The sequence below is a fragment of the Budorcas taxicolor genome, chromosome 6, assembly GCF_023091745.1.
Source record: "Budorcas taxicolor isolate Tak-1 chromosome 6, Takin1.1, whole genome shotgun sequence".
Classification (NCBI taxonomy): Eukaryota; Metazoa; Chordata; class Mammalia; order Artiodactyla; family Bovidae; genus Budorcas; species Budorcas taxicolor.
In genome coordinates, this window is record NC_068915.1 from 25,449,167 (window position 1) to 25,470,541 (window position 21,375).

Consider the following 21,375-nt stretch of genomic DNA (forward strand, 5'->3'; position numbering starts at 1 on the left):
TCAATAATAGCTACCTCAAATAGTTACTGTGAAAATTAAATAAGTTACTATAACTGAAGTGTTTAGAATGATTCCTGACACACAGTAAGTGTGGTATGTGTTAGTATTGTGTGCATGCATGCACACACACACAAAATTTATAAGAATATTTTTTGTTTTGAATATCACAGCAAACATTCTAAACAAAAGATTGGCTAATTGCTGGGTAGAATTCAGCAATACACTGGAAGAAGAATATAGCATGGCCTTCAGTTCAGTTCAGTCACTCAGTCATGTCTGACTCTCTGCGACCCCATGAACTGCAGCATGCCAGGCCTCCCTGTCCATCACCAACTCCCGGAATTTACCCAAGATCATGTCCATTGAGTTAGTGATTCCATCCAACCATCTAATCCTCTGTCATCCCCTTCTCCTCCTGCCCTCAATCTTTCCCAGCATCAGGATCTTTTCAAATGAGTCAGCTCTTCACATCAGGTGGCCAAAGTATTGGAGTTTCAGCTTCAACATCATTCCTTCCAGTGAACACTCAGGACTGATCTCCTTTAGGATGGACTGGTTGGAGCTCCTTGCAGTCCAAGGGACTCTCAAGAGTCTTCTCCAATACCACAGTTCAAAAGCATCAATTCTTCAGTGCTCAGCTTTCTTTATAGTCCAACTCTCACATCCATACATGAACACTGGAAAAACCATAGCCTTGACAAGATGGACCTTTGTTGACAAAGTAATGTCTCTGGTTTTGAATATGCTGTCTAGGTTGGTCATAACTTTCCTTCCAAGGAGTAAGTGTCTTTTAATTTCATGGCCGCAGTCACCATCTGCAGTGATTTTGGAGCCCAAAAAATAAAGTCAGCCACTATTTCCACCACTAGTTCCCCATCTGTTTGCCATGAAGTGATGGGTCCAGATGCCATGATCTTCATTTTCTGAATGTTGAGTTTTAAGCCAACTTTTTCAACTCTCCTTTCACTTTCATCAAGAGGCTCTTTAGTTCTTCTTCACTTTCTGCCATAAGGATGGTGTCATCTGCATATCTGAGGTTATTGATATTTCTCCCGGCAATCTTGATTCCAGCTTGTGCTTCTTCCAGCCCAGCGTTTCTCATGATGTACTCTGCATAGAAGTTAAATAAGCAGGGTGACAATACACAGCCTTGACGTACTCCTTTTCCTATTTGGAACCAGTCAGTTGTTCCATGTCTAGTTCTGACTATTGCTTCCTGACCTGCATACAGGTTTCTCAAGAGGCAGGTCAGCATGGCCCTAGAGTGGTTTATTTTAAAAATACCAAAAGTGCAACATTAGGAAACGTTGTTAATATCATTCACAATTAGCAGTGAATAGAAAGGAACTAGCAGCAGTATTTCCTTTCTGACTCATAAGTTGGACTGTTAGAAAAAGGCTCACCTCCTCATAAAAAGAAAAATTATTCCTAACTTATGACATTTGTTTAACAAATGGTTTTTTCAATAGTCCTATATTATTGAACACAGTACATTGCAAGAAGTAGCTCAGATGTTAAAATTCAGTTTGTTTATTATTGTTGTTGATTTTCTATCAGAGTTTGGGGTAGTGTTGAATTGAAATTGCCTAAATTCTGATTATGGATGATTTTTCTAGTATCAGAGTCCAATGCTTATGTATTAATATTAATAGTAGCCCAAGACTAGAAATGTAGTATATAAACAAACATCTTTTACACAAGGTACTAATTAACTACAAATAGAAATTTTTCCATTAATATTTATTTAGTAGCTTTATATACAGTTGCTATGAGATTTACATGTACCACCATATAGAGGAGCTGTTGATTCCTCCATACCAAAAATGTGTTTTTCATAATTGATGTCATAACAAAGTGAAACTCGTGTTTCTGAAAGGTTTAGCCCAGTCTAACATTTCTACCTTTGGTACGTTATAGGATAAAATGCTCTTTGGGCAGAGGGATTGTATCCTTGTTGTATACTCCTTGCTGACACTGGCTTTGTTAATGTGCTCTCCTGAGTTTTAGGCCTGGGAAGAGATTTTGGCTTGCTGAAATATTCTGCAACAGGTATTTTTGTCTGATTTCTTCTTATAAACAATGGAGGCTTGCCCTCTGAAATAGAAAAAGTCTCAATAAGACCATAATTGAGACATCCAAATATAGTAACTTCTGTCATATCTTAGTAGCAAATGACATACAAAAAAAAATGAAGTTTAGGTGATTCAGATATACCCAAATTTCATAAAATTATTTATTCTCATCTTTATTACCACCTGCTCATCTTTAATGAGCTATTTGTACTACAACATGCAGGATATGTTCTTTCAGTTAGAATCAAACATTATTTTGGTAGGAACCATTTAGAGCTGGTGATGGGCAAAGGATGGGGCCAGTGAGAGAAAGGTGAAATATCTACAGTCCTGACAGACGAAAAAACAAAGCAGACAAGCAGGTTAAAACGACTGCACTGATAAGGCCTTCCCAAGGCCTACATCCAAGCAGAAAGGAGGGTTTGGGGAGACACTGAATACCAGATCGGGAAAGGAGTACGTCAAGGCCGTATATTGTCACCTTGCTTACTTAACTTATATGCAGAGTACATCATGAGAAACGCTGGACTAGATGAAGCACAAGCTGGAATCAAGATTGCCGGGAGAAATATCAATAACCTCAGATATGTAGATGACACCACCGTTACGGCAGACAGTGAAGAAGAATTAAAGAGCCTCTTGATGAAAGTGAAAGAGGAGAGTGAAAAAGTTGGCTTAAAACTCAACATTCAGAAAACTAAGGTCATTGCATCTGGACCCATCACTTCATGGCAAATAGATGTGGAAACTGGTGGAAATAGTGGCTGACGTTATTTTCGGGGGCTCCAAAATCACTGCAGATGGTGATTGCAGCCATGAAATTAAAAGACGTTTACTCCTTGGAAGAAAAGTTAGGACCAACCTAAACAGCATGGCCAACCTAAAAAGCAGAGACGTTACTTTGTCAACAAAGGTCCGTCTAGTCAAGGCTGTGGTTTTTCCAGTGGTCATGTATGGATGTGAGAGTTGGACTATAAAGAAAGCTGAGCACCAAAGAATTGATGCTTTTGAACTGTGGTGTTGGAGAAGACTCATGAGAGTCCCTTGGACTGCAGGGAGATCCACCAGTCCATCCTAGAGGAAATCACTCCTAAATATTCATTGGAAGTACTGAAGCTGAAACTCCAATACTTTGGCCACCTGATGTGAAAAGCTGACTCATTTGAAAAGACCATGGCGCTGGGAAAGATTGAAGGCAAGAGGAGAAGGGGATGACATAGGAAGAGATGGTTGGATGGCATCACCATCAATGAACATGATCTCGGGTAAACTCCTGGATTTGGTGATGGACAGGGAGGCCTGGCATACTGCAGTTCATGGGGTTGCAAAGAATCGGACATGACTGAGCAACTGAACTGAATACCTATACCAAAGACTTTAAGGGGTATGATTTGGGGGGTTGTATATAAGTATCTAGACACGGTAAAATATGTATGAGACCTACAGATAAGACATGAATAATAGAAGTCATCACTGTCAGGATTTTATGGTCCTAGGGTAAAGAATTTGTTAGGAAGAGTCAGATACAATAGACCATCCTTGGAGTGTCAGAGTAAGCAAATGTTTTCTAATTTCTAAACTATACTTATTATTGCCTCATATTAGCAAATAGCACTTCTTTTGGGTTTGATTAACCCCAACAGAAACTGCTGGGGTCTAGAGTGACCTCTTGGATCTCTTAATAGATTGTTGTATCATTCCTGATGTAAGAGGGACTTCTTGTAAGACAATTTGAGGCTTGTAGACATGCTTCATAGCGGCTGCTCTGTAGTCACTGTTGCTATGTTTGTTTTAAAGCTAGGAGTTGGCGGAACCCACAGGGATATTTCGATTGGGCTGTTTGGGACCAAACTAGGGCTTTCCACAATTCTTGATATGTCTTGGTCCCGACTGCAGGCTGGGGCTGGGCTTCTGACAGGGACACAAAGCTGCTGCTCTGCTGCTACTGTATTCAAGCTGTGTCTCGGGCACATGTTGTGGCTGGTTGCCAAAATGTTACTGTTTTCTCTGGCTGACTTTGTTTCAAGTGAAGATCATTTAGTTCAATGACAGTTAAGCTGTGAAAAACCCAAACTGATATCACTGTTTTTTTTGTTAGGTCAGTGCAGGTCTTCTCCAGTCACTGGATTGAAATGACCAAACCGAGTTCCTGCTGTCTTGCTTCTCAAATAGTATGATGAGGCACTTTGCCTTTCAAAACAAAGTCAAAAACAGGTCAGATTTACCTCTACGAGAAATTCAGCAGATGCTGTCCCTTAAGAGTAGCTGTAAATCACTATTGCATTATACTCCCTTTAAAACCATAGATCCATAATACCTGTGTCTCCCAACTAATTAGATACTTACTGGTTTCCTTATATCAATTCAGTAATTATCACAAACTGTACTTAACCTTTCAGTACTTCCTTATTTTCTTCAGATCCTTGACTTGACACTCTAAATCAATTGGAGAAACAAAATGAAATTCACAGATACAAATATTTTCTATAGACTGAACCATCATCATCAAGCTAAGAAATGTATGTTTCTTAAATAAACATCTCTGTTTTTTGATGCAGATAGCATTAAATGTACTTTCTGATGAAAAATTCTTCTGACTTGGAGTAAACATATGAACAGTACATCAGATATTACTCACTAAGGGTCAATTTCTCTACCCATCTCCCAGTCTCCAATGTAAAATTCTCCTCCATCTTAATGCTTTTTAAAGAGACATATTACTTGTTTTGAATATTTATTTTCCCCAAATTTAAGATTTACCTAACTTTTGCTTTTAAAGCAAAATTATTTTCTCTCCCAGCTTAAATAACTTCTTACCACATTCTTTCACTATGATGTTACACATAAATATGTATTTTATTCTGTCATTAAAATTATAAGGCTTGAGAAAAGTTTCCTGTAATAATTCCTAATTCCCTAAATAGTTATTTTTCCCTCTGGTAGCCCCCAGGCATGTGTCAGGGGAAATTAGTTTAAGCAATATATTTTAATCCTGCATTGTTCTAGACAGAAAGAAAAAGTGATACCTCTATGATATGCATTCTTGCAAAGTATACAGTAACAATGAAGTTTTGGTTTTCTTTATTACTTCTGTTTTCAGTAAACTGAGAACTACTACATTTTCTTAGATTTCTGGGTGGCTCGTCTGAGTGGAAAGGGAACTTTTCTCAAAAAGATAGATTGTTGAGTAAGGAAGACATGGCCTCTGCCAACATGCTCTAAATAGTAGAATTTAGAATGATTTCTTTCATTTTCATAAATGTAATATGAAAAAACAAGTACATTGTTGTCATTTACTGAATATGGAGGATACTAAAACTTCAGCAATTTTAGTGTTTTGAAAGATAACCAAAAGGGAATTTAAAGTCTATATGAACCACGTGCCCCATAACTGGCCATCAAGCCTGATTACCTCCTCTGTTGATGTCCTTCCCTAGAACTGGTTAGCACCTTTGATTTTGCTGATGAATTTGAGGGTGACTTGACTTTGGGTGGCCTCCCAGTCTCTGCTGCTGGTTCATCTGAGGTGTTTCTTCTGAGACGAGTTAACAAGTTTATCTCAGCCAGTTCAGCATGAATCAAAGCTGAGACCCACTCCTTTTCTGATTTAAAAAAGAGAGGGGTCATGAATGTTATACTTATCACGTTGGCTAGAAACACAGGATTAGTTCTTTTACCCAGCACTCCAGTGTGAAAGGTAGCCTGTTTTATGGGTAGGCACCTTTGTGTGAGTTAAGGTTTGTGTAGAAAAGGTGTTTTACATCAACCTAGTTTCTCTCCACCTGTGATATAACAGACTACTCAGAATAGTTAACTTAATGGGGGTACTTGTCCCTGAGTGGCAGTGGAATAGATTTTAAATACTGAGTACGGAATCCAGCCTTACAGGCCACTGCCAGATAAAAACAAAGATACCTATAAAAAATACTAAGTACAGGATGAGCTCATGAAAATTAAAACTAATATTTTAAATAATAGTTATAAGCATCTCTGAAAAGATACATATCAAAGCATTACTAAAATGGTGTCTGTGATAATTTTATTTTTCTTCTTTTTTTTGGTCTGGCTCACCTTTTTTTTTTTTTTTTTTTGCCCAACAGTAAGCACTCATTATTTGTATAAATTTTTAAAAGTTATATTCTTAAAAAGGAAAAAAAAAAACGTAAAAACTCCTTACCCCCAAATACTTCTCAGTTGCCTGCCAAGTAATCTTGAATTCCTGAGGTAAGGTATTCCAAATGCCTCTAATTCCATTTAAAATTATTAATCTGTCCCTAACACATGGGTATCTCCTAACTCTGATTACTACACTGATTTTCAAAGGGTGCTCCCCGGACCAGGCTTATCAGTATCACTTGGGAACTTGTTAGAAATGCATATTCTTAGGCCCCACCCACCTCAGAAGTTTTGCCTCAATCAGTCAGATGACTGGCTAGGTTTGAGGATAGCTGCTCTGTGTTATTTATGGTTATCCCACTTGGGACTGGCATATATTTTTCATGGAACAAGCCAGAAAGAGCCTAAAGGAGGCTGGGAGATGACTGACTTGATGGTTTTGGTGAGGAACTGGCAGAGGTGTTAGAATCTGGAACTTGAAAGGCTGTGCTCCTGCCATCCACATTGAAGAGGAGAAACAGGCTGTGTTGAGGGCTCCCAGCAGGCCAGAGATATGCTCAGGGAGAGCCTGGGTGCATGGGCCTGGGGGAGAAGCACAAACCAGCTCTGGACACAAGTGTTTCACGTCACCCACAGAAGTTCAGTTTGGGGCATGACCAGCTTGTGTGCAGTTGCATATACAGGACTCTGATGCTGAACACTAGGGAAATAAAATTGCAGCATTGTCTTTGCAAATCCAAGGTAGAAAACTTCAGACTTTGGCACATTTCCTAGTTTCTGGCCATAAATTGAGCTCAGTGTTCACAAAGACATAATCTCACCTTTTGGACTTGCATGGAGCAGCCACTGAAGAACTTCTGCCAGAGAATCAGTGCGTAAACTGTTACAGAGCTTTTCCAGAATCTGACAGAGAATATTAGGGTTACATAGTGAGCAAAGTGTATAAGGTTTCCTTTACTCTCTCCACAATCTTGTCTTCCCAAATGTCACTCTGTACACAGTATTAAAGTCAATTGGGATTTTAACTTGGAAGCCAGATTTCAAATAGGAAAAAAACATCTTCAGTACAAATACAGTTGACTCTTGAGCAAGGCAAGGTTAGTCTACTGCCAACCCTCCAGGCAGTCAAAAATCCAGCTATAACTTAGAGTCAGCCCTCTGTATAGGTGGCTCCTCCATATTCTAAATTCCACATCCATAGATGCAACCAACCATGGATCATGTAGCACTGTCGTATTTACTACTGAAAAAAATCCATGTATAAGTGGACCCATGCAGTTCAACCTCATATTGTTCAAGGGTCAACTGCAATAGTTTAGGTTAAGCCATGCAGTTTTCTCTTGTTTTGTCTGTTCAGGACCAACATCTTATGGAGGAGTGATTCACTTTTCTTCTCTTTGGGAACTGACCCTTTACTACTGCACCATGGGATTCTCTGGTCACAGAACTGCCCCATCAGTTTTGCTCCTCTCTCTAGTGAGTGAACCTAGCTGGATTCATCATTGTTCCTCAGGCCCCAGAACACAGTGATTGGCCCAATCGGATAGGAATATAATTCTCTTTAGTCAATCAGAATCCTTCATTGACTTCTTTTTCATTTGGAAGCTAACTGCTGTGTTGGTGATAGAGGAAATAATAAAAATGGGACTATAAAAAGTTCAAAATGTTAAGCATATGTAATGTTTCCAGATTTACCCTAAATTGTATCTGCTTTTGGAATTTAGACATACCTGAAATTTAAACCTGTGTCCTGAACTTCAGTCCATCTGCAACCATAGACATACTATAGGTAATTTGAACCCCAAATACCTAAAACTCCACCCATCTTTTTCTTTATAAAACCTGCTCTAAACTTGCTGTCCCTTCTGGTTCCCCATCTCAGTGGATGGCACCTGCATACTTTGAATATATGTCTAAGAAAGACCCTGGGATTCACCCTAGATGACTCCCTTGTCCTTTTCTATGTCACACTGCCAAACAAGTTCAGTAAATTCTTTCTTGTAAATATGTCTCAAATCTCCATTTCTCTTTATCCCCACAGCCTTGATTGACACAGTGTAAACCATCAATTCTTGCTTGAGCTACTGAAACATTTTTTTCCTAGACTTTCTGCCTGAAAACTTTTATTAAAATACTATTAATTCAACAGATATCAATATTTGTGTCTATCATTGATTTAGGTGCTGGAAATACAGAATTTAAAGGGCAGAGAAATCCGCTGTCCTGTATTCAGCTTTGCTTTTTTATTAAGATTCCTGTCCTTGATGCCTTATCCTAGAAGAAAACAAGTTATATTTGTTAGTAATTTCATGGCAAATCAATGGAAATGGCAAAAGTAGAAGAATAGCCCTGTGGTATTCTCCAGGCCACTCTGCCTCTCACGGTTTTGTCATCAATATAGTGATTGGACGTCACCCCTGGCTTCTTCTAACTCATAGGTCATTTACTGATCAGCTCTGAAAGAATGTAATTAATCATTTCAGTGAAAGAAAATAGATGTCTTCCTCAGAACCCTGCTTTCTCTTCATTTTTATTCTGGAAAGCAGTTATAATAAGTGGTGATAAATAAAGTGGGTGAGTTTGATCTACTGAAATTTGATTTTAGGATTTGAGAGTGTAGATCTAGATTAGCCACAAATGTGGGCCAGAGCCCCCTATTCTTTTTCTAAGGTGTGACCTTTCTGGTGTCTCAGCTGTATCCTTGGTGTGTTGAGCAAGGTTTCTCCAGTCTAGCAGATCACAATTCCAGTATCTTTAAGCAGCACGTTCCCTCCCATTAGCTCTCTTCTACCATGTCTCAGACTCCCATCCTATGCAGGTGCAGTCTCTTATTGGGCTAAAGACTCAGGCAATCTTGTACAGATTTCTGAAGCTCATTCTTTGCACAGGTACTTCTTCAGTATCTTAATTTGCAAATTCCAGCCACTTCAGCATCCCCAAACTCAACTCTCTTTTCTCTATCTAGTGAAGCTCTTACTCCCTTTTTGGCCTCCACTTCTCTGTGCCATGATTTAGGAGTGTGTCCCAGGAAGAAATCTGCAAGTAAAAAACAAGAGCTGGCCTTGGATTTCAGGCTGAGTAGTTTTAACTCAATTCAGTTGTCAATGGGAACCATTAAAGAGTTTTAAGGTTGCTAGTGATGGGATTTTTTTGTATATTCATGGTATTCCCAAGTTATGGATTTAATAAACCTGCCTCTTACTTTGATTTCCTGATCCAGATAGTTTGGTATGCAGATGGTGTTCTCTTTGATGGCAGTCTTGGTACTCGTCACCTCTGAAGAAGAAGAACTAGCAGTAGAACATGGCTTTGGAGTCAATGGTGGATTTTTTACCTTCATTTCATCCTAAAGCATAGGTATGATATAGTCAATATGCATCTCCATCCACTTATATTGTCTATGAAAATTGAATGTAAAATGAATGAGAAATGTTGTAACTAAGACACATACATGAAAGTAAGAAGAGGTTAGTTTTAATCCTCCCTTAAAAAGCTCATTATCAAATATTTACATTTGAAGATGGAACAAATTAGTGATATGTTATTTACTTTTTATAAAACCATTTTAAACCTTTGGTTTAAAAGCTAATTCTGTAATGTTTAATATGCAACCATCATTTATCTTGCTGCTTCTGGTAACAGCCAACTCACGACATGAGATTTTCTATTGAGATTGTTCTTTTATGACTGGAAAAAGTCAGCCAAGAGTTTTTATGCTCTTTGTGAAGAAACTACATGGTATGAACCACTGCTTCCTGGCTCTGCTAAATGACAGCTGAGAGCTAGAGAATTGGAGGAGTAAACTCAGTTACTTCCCTCGGTTAGGTGGAAAAGGAAATAGAAATGCTATTTTTTTTGTTCTGGGAGGTGAATATATTGTTTGCAGTTTTTTTAAAAAACTGTATTGTCTATTCCAAGAGAGGCTTTTTCATCTTCAGAAGTGAGCAATACATAAAGGTACACAGAAGCTGGTAGCTGAATGTGTCAGCTAGGGACTGCAGTGATTACAATCTCTAGAGCAGTATTCAATTGTTGATGTTTAATGAAAATAAGGGCTTCCCAGGTGGCTCAGTGGTAAAGAATCTGTCTGCCAAGCAGGAGACATGGGTTTGATCCCTGAGTTGGGAAGATCCCTTGAAGAAGGAAATGGCAACCCATTCCAGTATTCTTGCCTGGGAATCCCATGGACAGAGGAACCTGGTGGGCTACAGTCCATGGGATCACAAAAGAGTTGGACATGATTGAGCAAGTGAAAAACACAAGAGAAAATAAAGCTATATTGTATATACATATTGTATATGCACTCTTCTGTTAAGGTTTATTATGCAGACTTCTTGTTTAGGGGAATAGCAACATTATATTTATATATATATGTATGTATGTGTATATATATACATACATATTTACATAATATATATATATGTGTATGTGCATGTATATATTTATGTTCAACCCTGCACTGAACACAGCTAAAATAGTAGATTAAAATATTTTTTAAGTTTAAACTGTTGAGGCATGAATAACTTAGGAATTAATGGGTCAAAAAATAAAATAGAAATGAGACACTTGAGGTGTAGGGTGTACAGTAGCCATTTTTTCCCTGAGATCATTGTCTTACTCCAGAAAATGAAAACTTTCCTTTTGACAGTCTTAAAGTTCCTGAAAGACAGGACCCAAATAAAGGCCAACAAAGGTATACACCCTCAAGGTCAAGGTGACCTAGAAATGCAAAATCCTTGAAGAAATATAGCATTAGATCAAGGCTTGAACTTGGGTAAATTGGTTGAGGCTGGTAGGGCCTCAGGGTTCCTACAGAAGCAAACACCAATTCTCTGGAAGAAAGTGCGTTTATCATAATCTTCAGATTCCTACAAATGATTTTTCATACATAATGTCTAATAATTAAATCATTAGTCAAAGAAGAAATTATAATGTGAATTAGAAAAAGGACTTGTCATCAAGATGGCTCCTTACAAAAACACCAGAATCAACTGCCAAACAACCATAAAAAAAAAAAAAAAAAATATAGGGTATACCAAAAAAAATACCCTGTACACAAAGATAAAGAAGATACCGCAACAAGACAGTAGGAGGGACATGTGTGATAAAATCAAATCTCATATCCACAAGGTGGATGATCCACAAACTGAAAAATAATTATACCACGGAAGTTCTCCCACAGGAGTGAAAGTCCTGAGCCCCACGTCAGTATTCCCAGCCTGGTGGTCTGGCAACAGTAGGAGAAGGCTCCAGAGAATCTGGCTTGGAAGGCCAGTGGTATTTGATTGCAAAAATTCCACAGGACTGGAGGAAACAGAAAATCTATTCTTGGAGGGTACATACAAGGTCTAGTGTGCACCAGGACCCAGGGAAAAAAGCAATAACTGATAGAAAAAGACAACCTAGGAGGGTGGGATTGTGTGTGGGGGGAAGTGAGGGGCTTGATGGGAGGAAGGGTTAAGAGGGTGAGGATATTATACTTATAGCTGATTCATGTTGTTTTACAGCAGAAAATAACATTGTAAAGGAATTATACTCCAATTAAGAAGTAAATTTAAAAAATAAAAACCATAATGTGATGGAAAAAAGAAAATCAGTAAGGTTATCGAAGACTTGAATGACATTATTAACCAACTTGACCTAATTGATAATTATATAGCACTCTCCCAAGAACCAACGTGAACCTTCTTTTTTAGACATATGGAAAATTTATCAAGGTTGGGCAAAATTTATCAAGGTTGGGCATATAACATCTCAATAAATAAAAAGTTTCAAAGTAAAGGATGTTCTCTGACCATAGTGGAGCTAAATTGGAAATCAGTCACATAAATATAACTTTAAAATCCCCAGATATTTGGAAATTAGTGTAATTTTAAGTAACCCATGAGACAAGAGGTTTAAAAGAAAGTAGGTAGTATGTTAAGCAGAATGAAAAGGAAACCTCAGCAAGTAAAATTTGGAGGGTGCAGCCAAAGTAGTGTTTGTAGAGAAAGCATAGGAAGACTCTGATGCTGGGAGGAATTGGGGGCAGGAGGAGAAGGGGACGACCGAGGATGAGATGGCTGGATGGCATCACGGACTTGATGGATGTGAGTCTGAGTGAACTCCGGGAGTTGGTGATGGATAGGGAGGCCTGGCGTGCTGCGATTCATGGGGTCGCAAAGAGTCGGACATGACTGAGCGACTGAACTGAACTGATGCCTATATTAGAAAGGGAAAATGTCTCAATTCAACACATAAGTTTTCACCTTATATAAAGACATGAATCAAAGTCAGTGAAATAGAAACAAAAAATAGAGATCATCAATGAAATGAAAAGCTGATTCTTTAAGAATCAATAAAACTAATAAACCTCTAACTAGGAGCATCAGAAAAAAAAGACAAGTTATATACCGATATCAAGAATTGAGAGACAGAACATCTGCAGATTATATAATAATTTAAAGAATATTTTATGAATGACTTATCAGTAAATTCAACAACTTAGATGAAATGGACACATTTTTTGAAAAACATAACCAAAATCTTGATTTAAAGGAAACTCCAGGTTCAGATGGTTTCACTGAAGAATTCTACTAAATTTTTAAATAAAAAATAATACTAATTATACATAAAATTGCCTAGACTATTAAAAAAGAGTTTCCAACTGATTTTATGAAGCCATTTACCAAAACTAGGAAAGACATTCATTACCAGTAAACTACAAATATCCCTTACAAACATAGACACAAAAATGCTAAACACTGTTTTATGAAATTAAATATATAAAAAGAATAATACATCATAATCAAGTGGAGTTTTCTCGCAGCAGTGCAGTCTGGTTTAACATTTGGTTAACCAATGCAATTCACCATTATTAACAGACTAAAAAAGAAAAATCACATGATCGTTTCAAATAGATGCCGAAAAAGCATTTGGCAAAATCCTATCTCCATTTCTGGAAAAAACTCTCAGAACACTAGAAATAGAAACTTCTTCAGCCATGTAAAGGGCACCTCTGGATGAAGTAAACTAATACCACAGTGGCAAAAGTCTGAATGTTTTCCCCCTGTGATTAGGTACAAGGCAAGAATGTCTGCTGTCCTCACTTTAATTCAACATTGTGCTAGAGGTTAGCCATTGTGGTAAGGCACAAGAAACAGATAAACAGCATGTGAATTTGAAACCATAGGAGAAAGATTTTCAATTTGGGATTTATAAAAATTGCACATTTTGATTCTTCAAAAGACACTATTACCAAAAAAAAAAAGCCTCAATTGGAAGAAAATATTTGCTAATTGTATGTGTGACAAAAAAATTATCTAGAATATATAACAAATGTTTAAAACTTCATGATAAAGAAACCAACACCCCAGTTAAAAAAACTGACAAAATATTTGAACATATACTTTACATTAGAAAAAATACATGGATGGCAAGTAAGAACATGAAAACATGTCATTGGACAAATGTAAATCAAGACTACACTGAGATACCGTTGCACACCCACTAGATTGGCCACATAAAAATATTGGTCATATTAAGTCCCTTGGACTGCAAGGAGATCCAACCAGTCCATTCTAAAGGAGATCAGCCCTGGGATTTCTTTGGAAGGAATGATGCTACAGCTAAAACTCCAGTACTTTGGCTACCTCATGCGAAGAGTTGACTCATTGGAAAAGACTCTGATGCTGGGAGGGATTGGGGGCAGGAGGAGAAGGGGACGACCGAGGATGAGATGGCTGGATGGCATCACTGACTTGATGGACATGAATCTGAGTGAACTCCGGGAGTTGGTGAGGGACAGGGAGGCCTGGTGTGCTGCGATTCATGGGGTTGCAAAGAGTTGGACACGACTGAGCGACTGAACTGAGCTGAACTGAAGTTTTAACAGGATATGCAGGAAAGGAAACCATTATATATAACTGGTGAGAATGTAAAATCCTACAACCACTTTGGAAACTTTGGCAGTTTCTTAAAAATTTAAACACATTTGCTGTAAGACCTGGCCTCCCTGGTGGTTCAGACAGTAAAGAATCTGCCTGCAATGCAGGAGACCCAGGTTTGATCCCTGGGTTGGGAAGATACCCTGGAGGAGGAAATGGCAATCCACTCCAGTATTCTTGCCTGGAGAATCCTGTCGACAGAGGAGCCTGGCAGACTACAGTCCATGAGGTTGCAGAGTCAGACACGACTGAATGACTAACGCACACACTATTGTGAGACCCAGTCATTCCACTCCTACTTATGTACCCAAGAGAAAAGAAAATATATATCCATACAAAGATTTGTACACAATGTTCATATCAGCTTTGTTAAAAACTGGAAACAACACAAGTCCATCAACAGGTGAACATATTAAAAAATTGTGAGATACCAATTTAATTGAATACTACTCAGCAATATAAAAAGGAATGATACATATAACAAGATGAGTCTTAAACATGCTGAGTTAAAGAAACCAGATTTTTTAAAAGATGACTGTAAATTCATTTACCTAAAATCCTAAAAAATGCATGATAATTTTTAGTGACAGCAGATAAATGTTTGCCTGTGGGAAGGCCAGGGTCATGAGAAAACTTCGGGGAGTTTTTATTTTCTTGATTTCAGTCTGTGAATATGTATGTCAAAATTCCTCGAGCTGAACTCTTTAAAAATGTGCATTTTATATCATGTTAATTATACTTAAAGCTGTAGGAAAAAATATTGTGAAAAACTCTTTTCCAGAAAGATATGTGAAGACAAGGAGAGGAAATGATAGAAGTCAAAACCAAATAGGTAGCTATAAATAGTTGTTTCTTTACCTTTTTAATTACTAAGGGATTATCACTGGAGGTTTTGAAGCACTCCTTGACTTTTCGACAGGGCTCTGAAATGACAGGAAAAATATATTTATTTAGGTCAAACTGAAAAATAATTTCTACCACATGATACATCCATCACTTGCTGAAATGAATGAGAGTACATCTGAATTTCAATTAAAGTCAACCCAGGGATCTGTTTATAAATACTAGAAAACCTGGAGGTAGAATTGTCAACAACATAATAAAAGTATATTTATAAAACAAATTCTAGGCCCATGAAAAAGTGATAAAGAAATACTACAAGAACTTCCTTGATGTGGATAAACTGGTTCTTAAAAAGTATGTATTTCAGTATAAGACATGTTTTGTTTTCTGTCCGTATGACTGTCACTTTCTCTAACTAGAGATTACATGTGTACTTTTTGCCCTGTAGACAAAAAGAGATGTGTGTTGAGTTATAATTACATTCTTTATTCTACGTACTTCATCTGTCTTGCAACCCTGCCAATTTCACATAGCCATCTAATTAAATTACACTTAATTACACTTAAATATTTGCTTAATTTCCCTTTGCATTCATTTAAAGATACTTTCTGTGTGATGCTGTTTTTTTTCCCCCCACTGAAGCCATAGTTAACAAAACAATTTTTTAAAAGCTGAAAAGATTTTATGCATATACACAGTAGTAACAATTCATTAATTCTAGCTGAGGAAAGATTTTTTTATTTTTAAGTATAAAGTTACCTCTCTCCAAATAATGAGAAGGAAGTTATGGGTAGTGATTCTGCTTAGTGTCCACTAGTGGGAAACAGAAACTTCTCATCTATTTTAAGCAAAAATGTAAATAATACATAGAATTTAGCTCTTTGTAATATCATTAGAAGAGTTGGAGCAGTGAACTCTTTTTATATAGATTTTTCTTAATTGGTGGAAAATTGCTTTACAATGTTGTGTTGGTTTCTGCTGTACAACAATGTGAACTGTCATATATATATAAATTATTACATATATAAAAATTATATATATCCCCTTTTATATAAATATATATATATCCCCTGTATAGTCACAACAGCATGAATTATCATTAATATATATACATTATTATATATATACAAATTATTATATATGTATATCCCCTTCCTGTTGAGCCTCCCTCCCCTCCCCTCTCTCCACCCCTCTAGGTCATCACAAAGCACCAGGCTGGGCTCCCTGTGTTATATAGCAACTTCTCACTATCTATTTTACACATGATAGTGTATATATGTCAATGCTAGTAGAGAAGAGACTTATGGACATAGTGGGGGAAGGTGAGAGTGAACTCTGCCTTGATCTTCACAAATCATTTCAAGAACAACACCATGTGCCTGACCCACCCATGCGAGCACAGCCTTTATCACAATTGGAGGAAGGAGACTCGGGAGGCCATGGCCATGTCAATTGCTGTCACAATGTCCATGAGGCTAAATCTTAGGCATTGGATCACTGTTGCAATCAGAAGATCACCACATCTGCTGACTTTGCCTTTTAACACTCATAAATCCAGTATCTGAACACTGAGATGCTGTCTTAGGAAAACTCCATGTCTCCAGCCACACTTGATAGCAGACAGCAGCCAAAAAAATGACTTTAGCCCTATGTCTGCAGTATAAGTCTTCAGTTCAGTTCAGTTCGTTCAGTCAGTCGTGTCTGACTCTTTGTGACCCCATGAATCGCAGCACGCCAGGCATCTGTCCATCACCAACTCCTGGAGTTCACTCGGACTCACATAATTGAGTCAGTGATGCCATCCAGCCATCTCATCCTCGGTCCCCTTCTCCTCCTGCCCCCAATCCCTCCCAGCATCAAAGTCTTTTCCAATGAGTCAACTCTTCACATGAGGTGGCCAAAGTACTGGAGTTTCAGCTTTAGCATCAGTCCTTCCAAAGAAATCCCAGGGCTGATCTCCTTCAGAATGGACTGGTTGGATCTCCTTGCAGTCCAAGGGACTCTCAAGAGTTTTCTCCAACACCACACTTGAAAAGCATCAATTCTTTGGTGCTCAGCCTTCACAGTCCAACTCTCACATCCATACATGACTACTGGAAAAACCATAGACTTGACTAGACGGACCTTAGTCGGCAAAGTAATGTCTTTGCTTTTGAATATGCTATCTAGGTTGGTCATAACTTTCCGTCCAAGGAGCAAGCATCTTTTAATTTCATGGCTGCAATCACCATCTGCAGTGATTTTGGAGCCCAAAAAAATAAAGTCTGCCACTGTTTCCACTGTTTCCCCATCTATTTCCCATGGAGTGATGGGACTGGATGCCATGATCTTCGTTTTCTGAATGTTGAGCTTTAAGCCAACTTTTTCACTGTCCTCTTTCACTTTCATCAGGAGGCTTTTTAGTTCCTCTTCACTTACTGCCATAAGGGTGGTGTCATCTGCATATCTGAGGTTATTGATATTTCTCCTGGCAATCTTGATTCCAGCTTGTGTTTCTTCCAGTCCAGCGTTTCTCATGATGTATATAAGTTAAATATATACATATTTAAGTTAAATAAGTTAAATATAAGTTAAATAAGCAGGGTGACAATATACAGCCTTGACGTACTCCTTTTCCTATTTGGAACCAGTCTGTTGTTCCATGTCCAGTTCTAACTGTTGTTTCCTGGCCTGCATACAGATTTCTCAAGAGGCAGGTCAGGTGGTCTGGTATTCCCATCTCTTGAAGAATTTTCCACAGTTTATTGAGGGTATAAGTCTTACTAGATGGCAACTCCTCATTCTCATCAAGGGACTCTTGCAAAAGTAATTTATAGGTTTCTAGGTTCTACAATATAAGAAGGGACACTAGAAAGATGGTGGAATAAGTGGGTTTTAATTCTTAATTACTGGTCAAAAGGATGAAATAACTCATATGAAGACTCTAGAATAGAATCTATTCCTCTTACTGTTACCTTTTAGAAGATAGATGTGTTTTACCACATTATACCAAAATAATTTTCATGTGCCCTGAAAGTGTTAGTAATAGTTTGTAATTATAAAGGGCAGAGGGAAAAGTACTGGATATACTTTCTACCATCTAGAACTCCTTGTATGACATAATGATTTAATATATGTATATTGTAAAATGATTATCAGTTTAGTTAACATCCATCACCAATTGTTCCGTGTTTTTTCTTGTAACGAGAAATTTAAAAATCTACTGTGTTAACTTTCAAATATATGATATAGTATTACTAACTACAGTCATCATGCTGTACTTTTGAGTAATTTTAAATTTAACTTAATAAGCATGAATTAATTGAATTAAATGTTTGCTAAAGATCAGGTCCTGTTCCAAGACCTGGGAGAACAGTAAAACTGGGCCCTGACTTTAAGGAGTGACCATCCAGTGAGGAAAAGGTAAACATGACATTCCATCCTTACTGCATTTCCCTGACTCAGTTTTGGTCTGGAGTAGTTTCTCTACCAATGTTGGCTAACATTCGTTTTTGGTCTTTTTCAGCTACTTTTGTAGGGCTTGGAGACTAGAACCATGCCAAATTTGGCTTGGGCACAATTAATAATAATCATATTTTTAAATCATTTATTAACAGTATTGAACTGAATTGAGATTAGGTGAGTGGAAATTTTTATAATGAATAACTATTTCACAGTGGGAAAATTTCATGACTATTTAAAAATGACTGCAGCTATGTGAGCAATTATATAGATATTTTCCCTCCTGATAGTTGGCAGGAAGCCTCAGGAAAGATTTCATGAATTGAGAGGGACTCACCAGAATGAGACCGTGGGGGCACTTTGACCCCATTAAGGGCTGGCGAGACAGGGCTCTCCGTGGCCACAGCACTGGGTGGGTAGCTGCATCTGGCATATGGTATCTCATCTTTCTGTGAGTGGTGGGACTGGCCAACACCCCACAATGTTCTGAATGAGTTCTCATCATCATTCACATTACAGATTGGAATGTTATTCAAACCTAAGTGAGTACGGATAAGAAGAACAAACCACCAGATTAGGTTTTTGGCAGGTTTTCTTTGAATGCCCAGCCGTTTTCCAACCAGATATTATAAAATGTATGTAAAGATGTCAGACTTCAGATTTTATGGACCAGTGCTGGGTGGACAATCTTTAAAAGTCAGTATATCAAATTATGTTTGCAACACATCCCTTCTTAAAATGTCCTGCCATCTTGTCAGCTTTGAGAACCAAGGCCCACATCTTTGATCTTTGGTCTGGGAGTTAAGTGGAGTAGATTTGCTGCTATCCCAGACAGACCTTTCATTTCGCCTGTCTTAATAATGACTAAGAGGGACTATGTTAGCCCTCTTCAGGAATATCAGATTTAGATTTCTGAAAGCATCCAGAACTTAACAAGGCCCCATAAAAGACATACATGGGCTCTTCTGTGCTGGCAGAAGAGAGTCATTAGAGTGAGGAACAGGAGGCAGGACAAGGTAAGTTGTGTGGGAAGGAGGGAAGGAAAACCTGGAAAAAAAGGAACCTCCTTCCTCAGAGCCTTCTGGGTTCATTCATTCTCCTATAATAGCTATTTGCTTTTGGCTCAAATATTGAATTATATCCAGGCCCTCTTTTTAGTATCAATGCTGTGTTATATAAAACTGGGCAGCTGTGCAGGACACAGCTCTGTTAATAAGTGAATTATGAGACAGTAATAGATGGCTGCTTTGTTTCCCAAGAAATTGCACAAGAAGCTTCTGGATAATGTTTTGCAGTGGGAATTAGTAAATTTGACTAGGATTATGGTATAGACTATAAAGAGAAAATGGCCAAGGACTTACCTGTGAAGGGATTCCAACATTTACTGCAGAATTAAAAAAAAAAAAATAGAAACTACAGGAATAGGCAAAAATTTTTAGGAGTATATGGTGTGACTGAAACTAAATTTTCCAAATGATGAAGAAAGAGAGGGAAAGGTGGAGAGAGGAAGGAAAGGGGGAAAGGGAGGGAGAGGAGAAAAAAGAAAGGATTGAGAGAAAATGAAAGAGTGAATGACATGCATGGTTCTCCAGGCTGGTATTTAACATGCAGACGTTATCATGACTGTACACGTTGTCAAAAATTGAGATGCTTTCATACCACTGGGTCAGTTGCTGCCCTGGGCTTCCTGAGTGGCCCCTTTGGCACCTCTCCAGGTCCCTTTCCTATCAACCAAGTAATCCAGGGGTACGTGCCTGCACAGGAGTTGTCTGCAGGTCTCTTCTGCCCTAGCTCCGGTGCTGGCCTCTGGTCCCAACAGTCAGTGCCTGTGCCTCACCAGTGGTTCAGTATTTTGAATAACACCCCCGTGTTTACCCACTAGTATCATCAAGTAGTCCGAATGTAGAGGAGAGAGAGACATTCTAGGACTCTGAATTACCTCACCTTTGATGTGGCAGACCCTTCTGGGATGAGGAGTGTGCCTGACTAGAAAACAGCTTCCATTTCTAGCTGAAATATGGCTGCCTTTGCTCTCAAACCGAGGAGCAGACATCGGGGATTTGAGGCTCATGTTCACAGAGTGTTGGTTTCCTCCTCTCCACTCTTGCCACACAAGGTCTTGGAGAGAACTTTGTTAACCTCACTTCCAGAGGTGCTCACACCCTGAAATCACAGCATGACAATTGTTCAGACCAGGGGTTCTAGACATTTTCTTGCACATTAAACATTTCTCCATCATCTTTGTTTGCCCTGAGTAGTCTCTCATGTCAGAAAAGAGACAACAAATAAGAATTTGTTAATGTGAGGCTAATTTTACTTTAAGACCAAGTTTTTGTAAACATTAAAATCAAGATAGACATAAGTGGAACAGATAAAAATTTTTCCCTGGAAAAATCGAAGCACTTGTGAGAAACGTAAAACATTACAAACATAAAATAGATGACATGGTTATCAATCAATTTTGATATAATAAAATGTTAGCTTTAAAATACAACACCCACAAATGTGCTTTACATTCAGTTTACTGTAAATGAGGACTTTTCATATTGTACTCTTAAGAAAACCAACATCATAAATTTGTATCTTCTGAAAGGATGGTAAAACTTGAAGGAGAAAAAAAATCCAATAGCAAAAGAATGATATTGCATCTACAGATAATAAACTGGAGAGTTTTGTTATTTGCAGTGTTCAGTAATATTTAATGGTTTTTCTTCAGCCACTCAACAGTTGTTTATTAGACCCAGTGTCATAGGCCCATGGATGGAGGAGCCTGGTAGGCTGCAGTCCACGGGGTCACACAGAGTCGGACACGACTGAGGCGACTTAGCAGTCATAGGCCTAAGAGGTAAAAGATAAAGAAATAGCCCAATTAAAAACTGGGCAAAAGATCTGAACACCTCATCAAAGAAGATTCTGCCCATGGGATTCTCCAGGCAAGGATACCGGAGTGGGTTGCCGTTCCTTTCTTCAGGGGTCTT

At 38.2% G+C, this 21,375-nt stretch overlaps 1 protein-coding gene across 1 annotated transcript; it reads right to left on the bottom strand.

Annotated features, from left to right (window-relative positions):
* Positions 1-1,897: 1,897 nt before the first annotated feature.
* C6H4orf17 (chromosome 6 C4orf17 homolog) lies at positions 1,898-20,468 on the bottom strand. The gene is made up of 8 exons (XM_052642322.1): positions 20,342-20,468; positions 18,735-18,935; positions 14,972-15,036; positions 9,391-9,534; positions 7,010-7,091; positions 5,485-5,674; positions 4,465-4,508; positions 1,898-2,094 (listed from the first exon to the last, which is right to left on the bottom strand). The coding sequence occupies exons 1-8, from the start codon at positions 20,466-20,468 to the stop codon at positions 1,898-1,900; spliced, it is 1,050 nt and encodes a 349-aa protein (XP_052498282.1).
* Between the last annotated feature and the right edge of the window lie 907 nt (positions 20,469-21,375).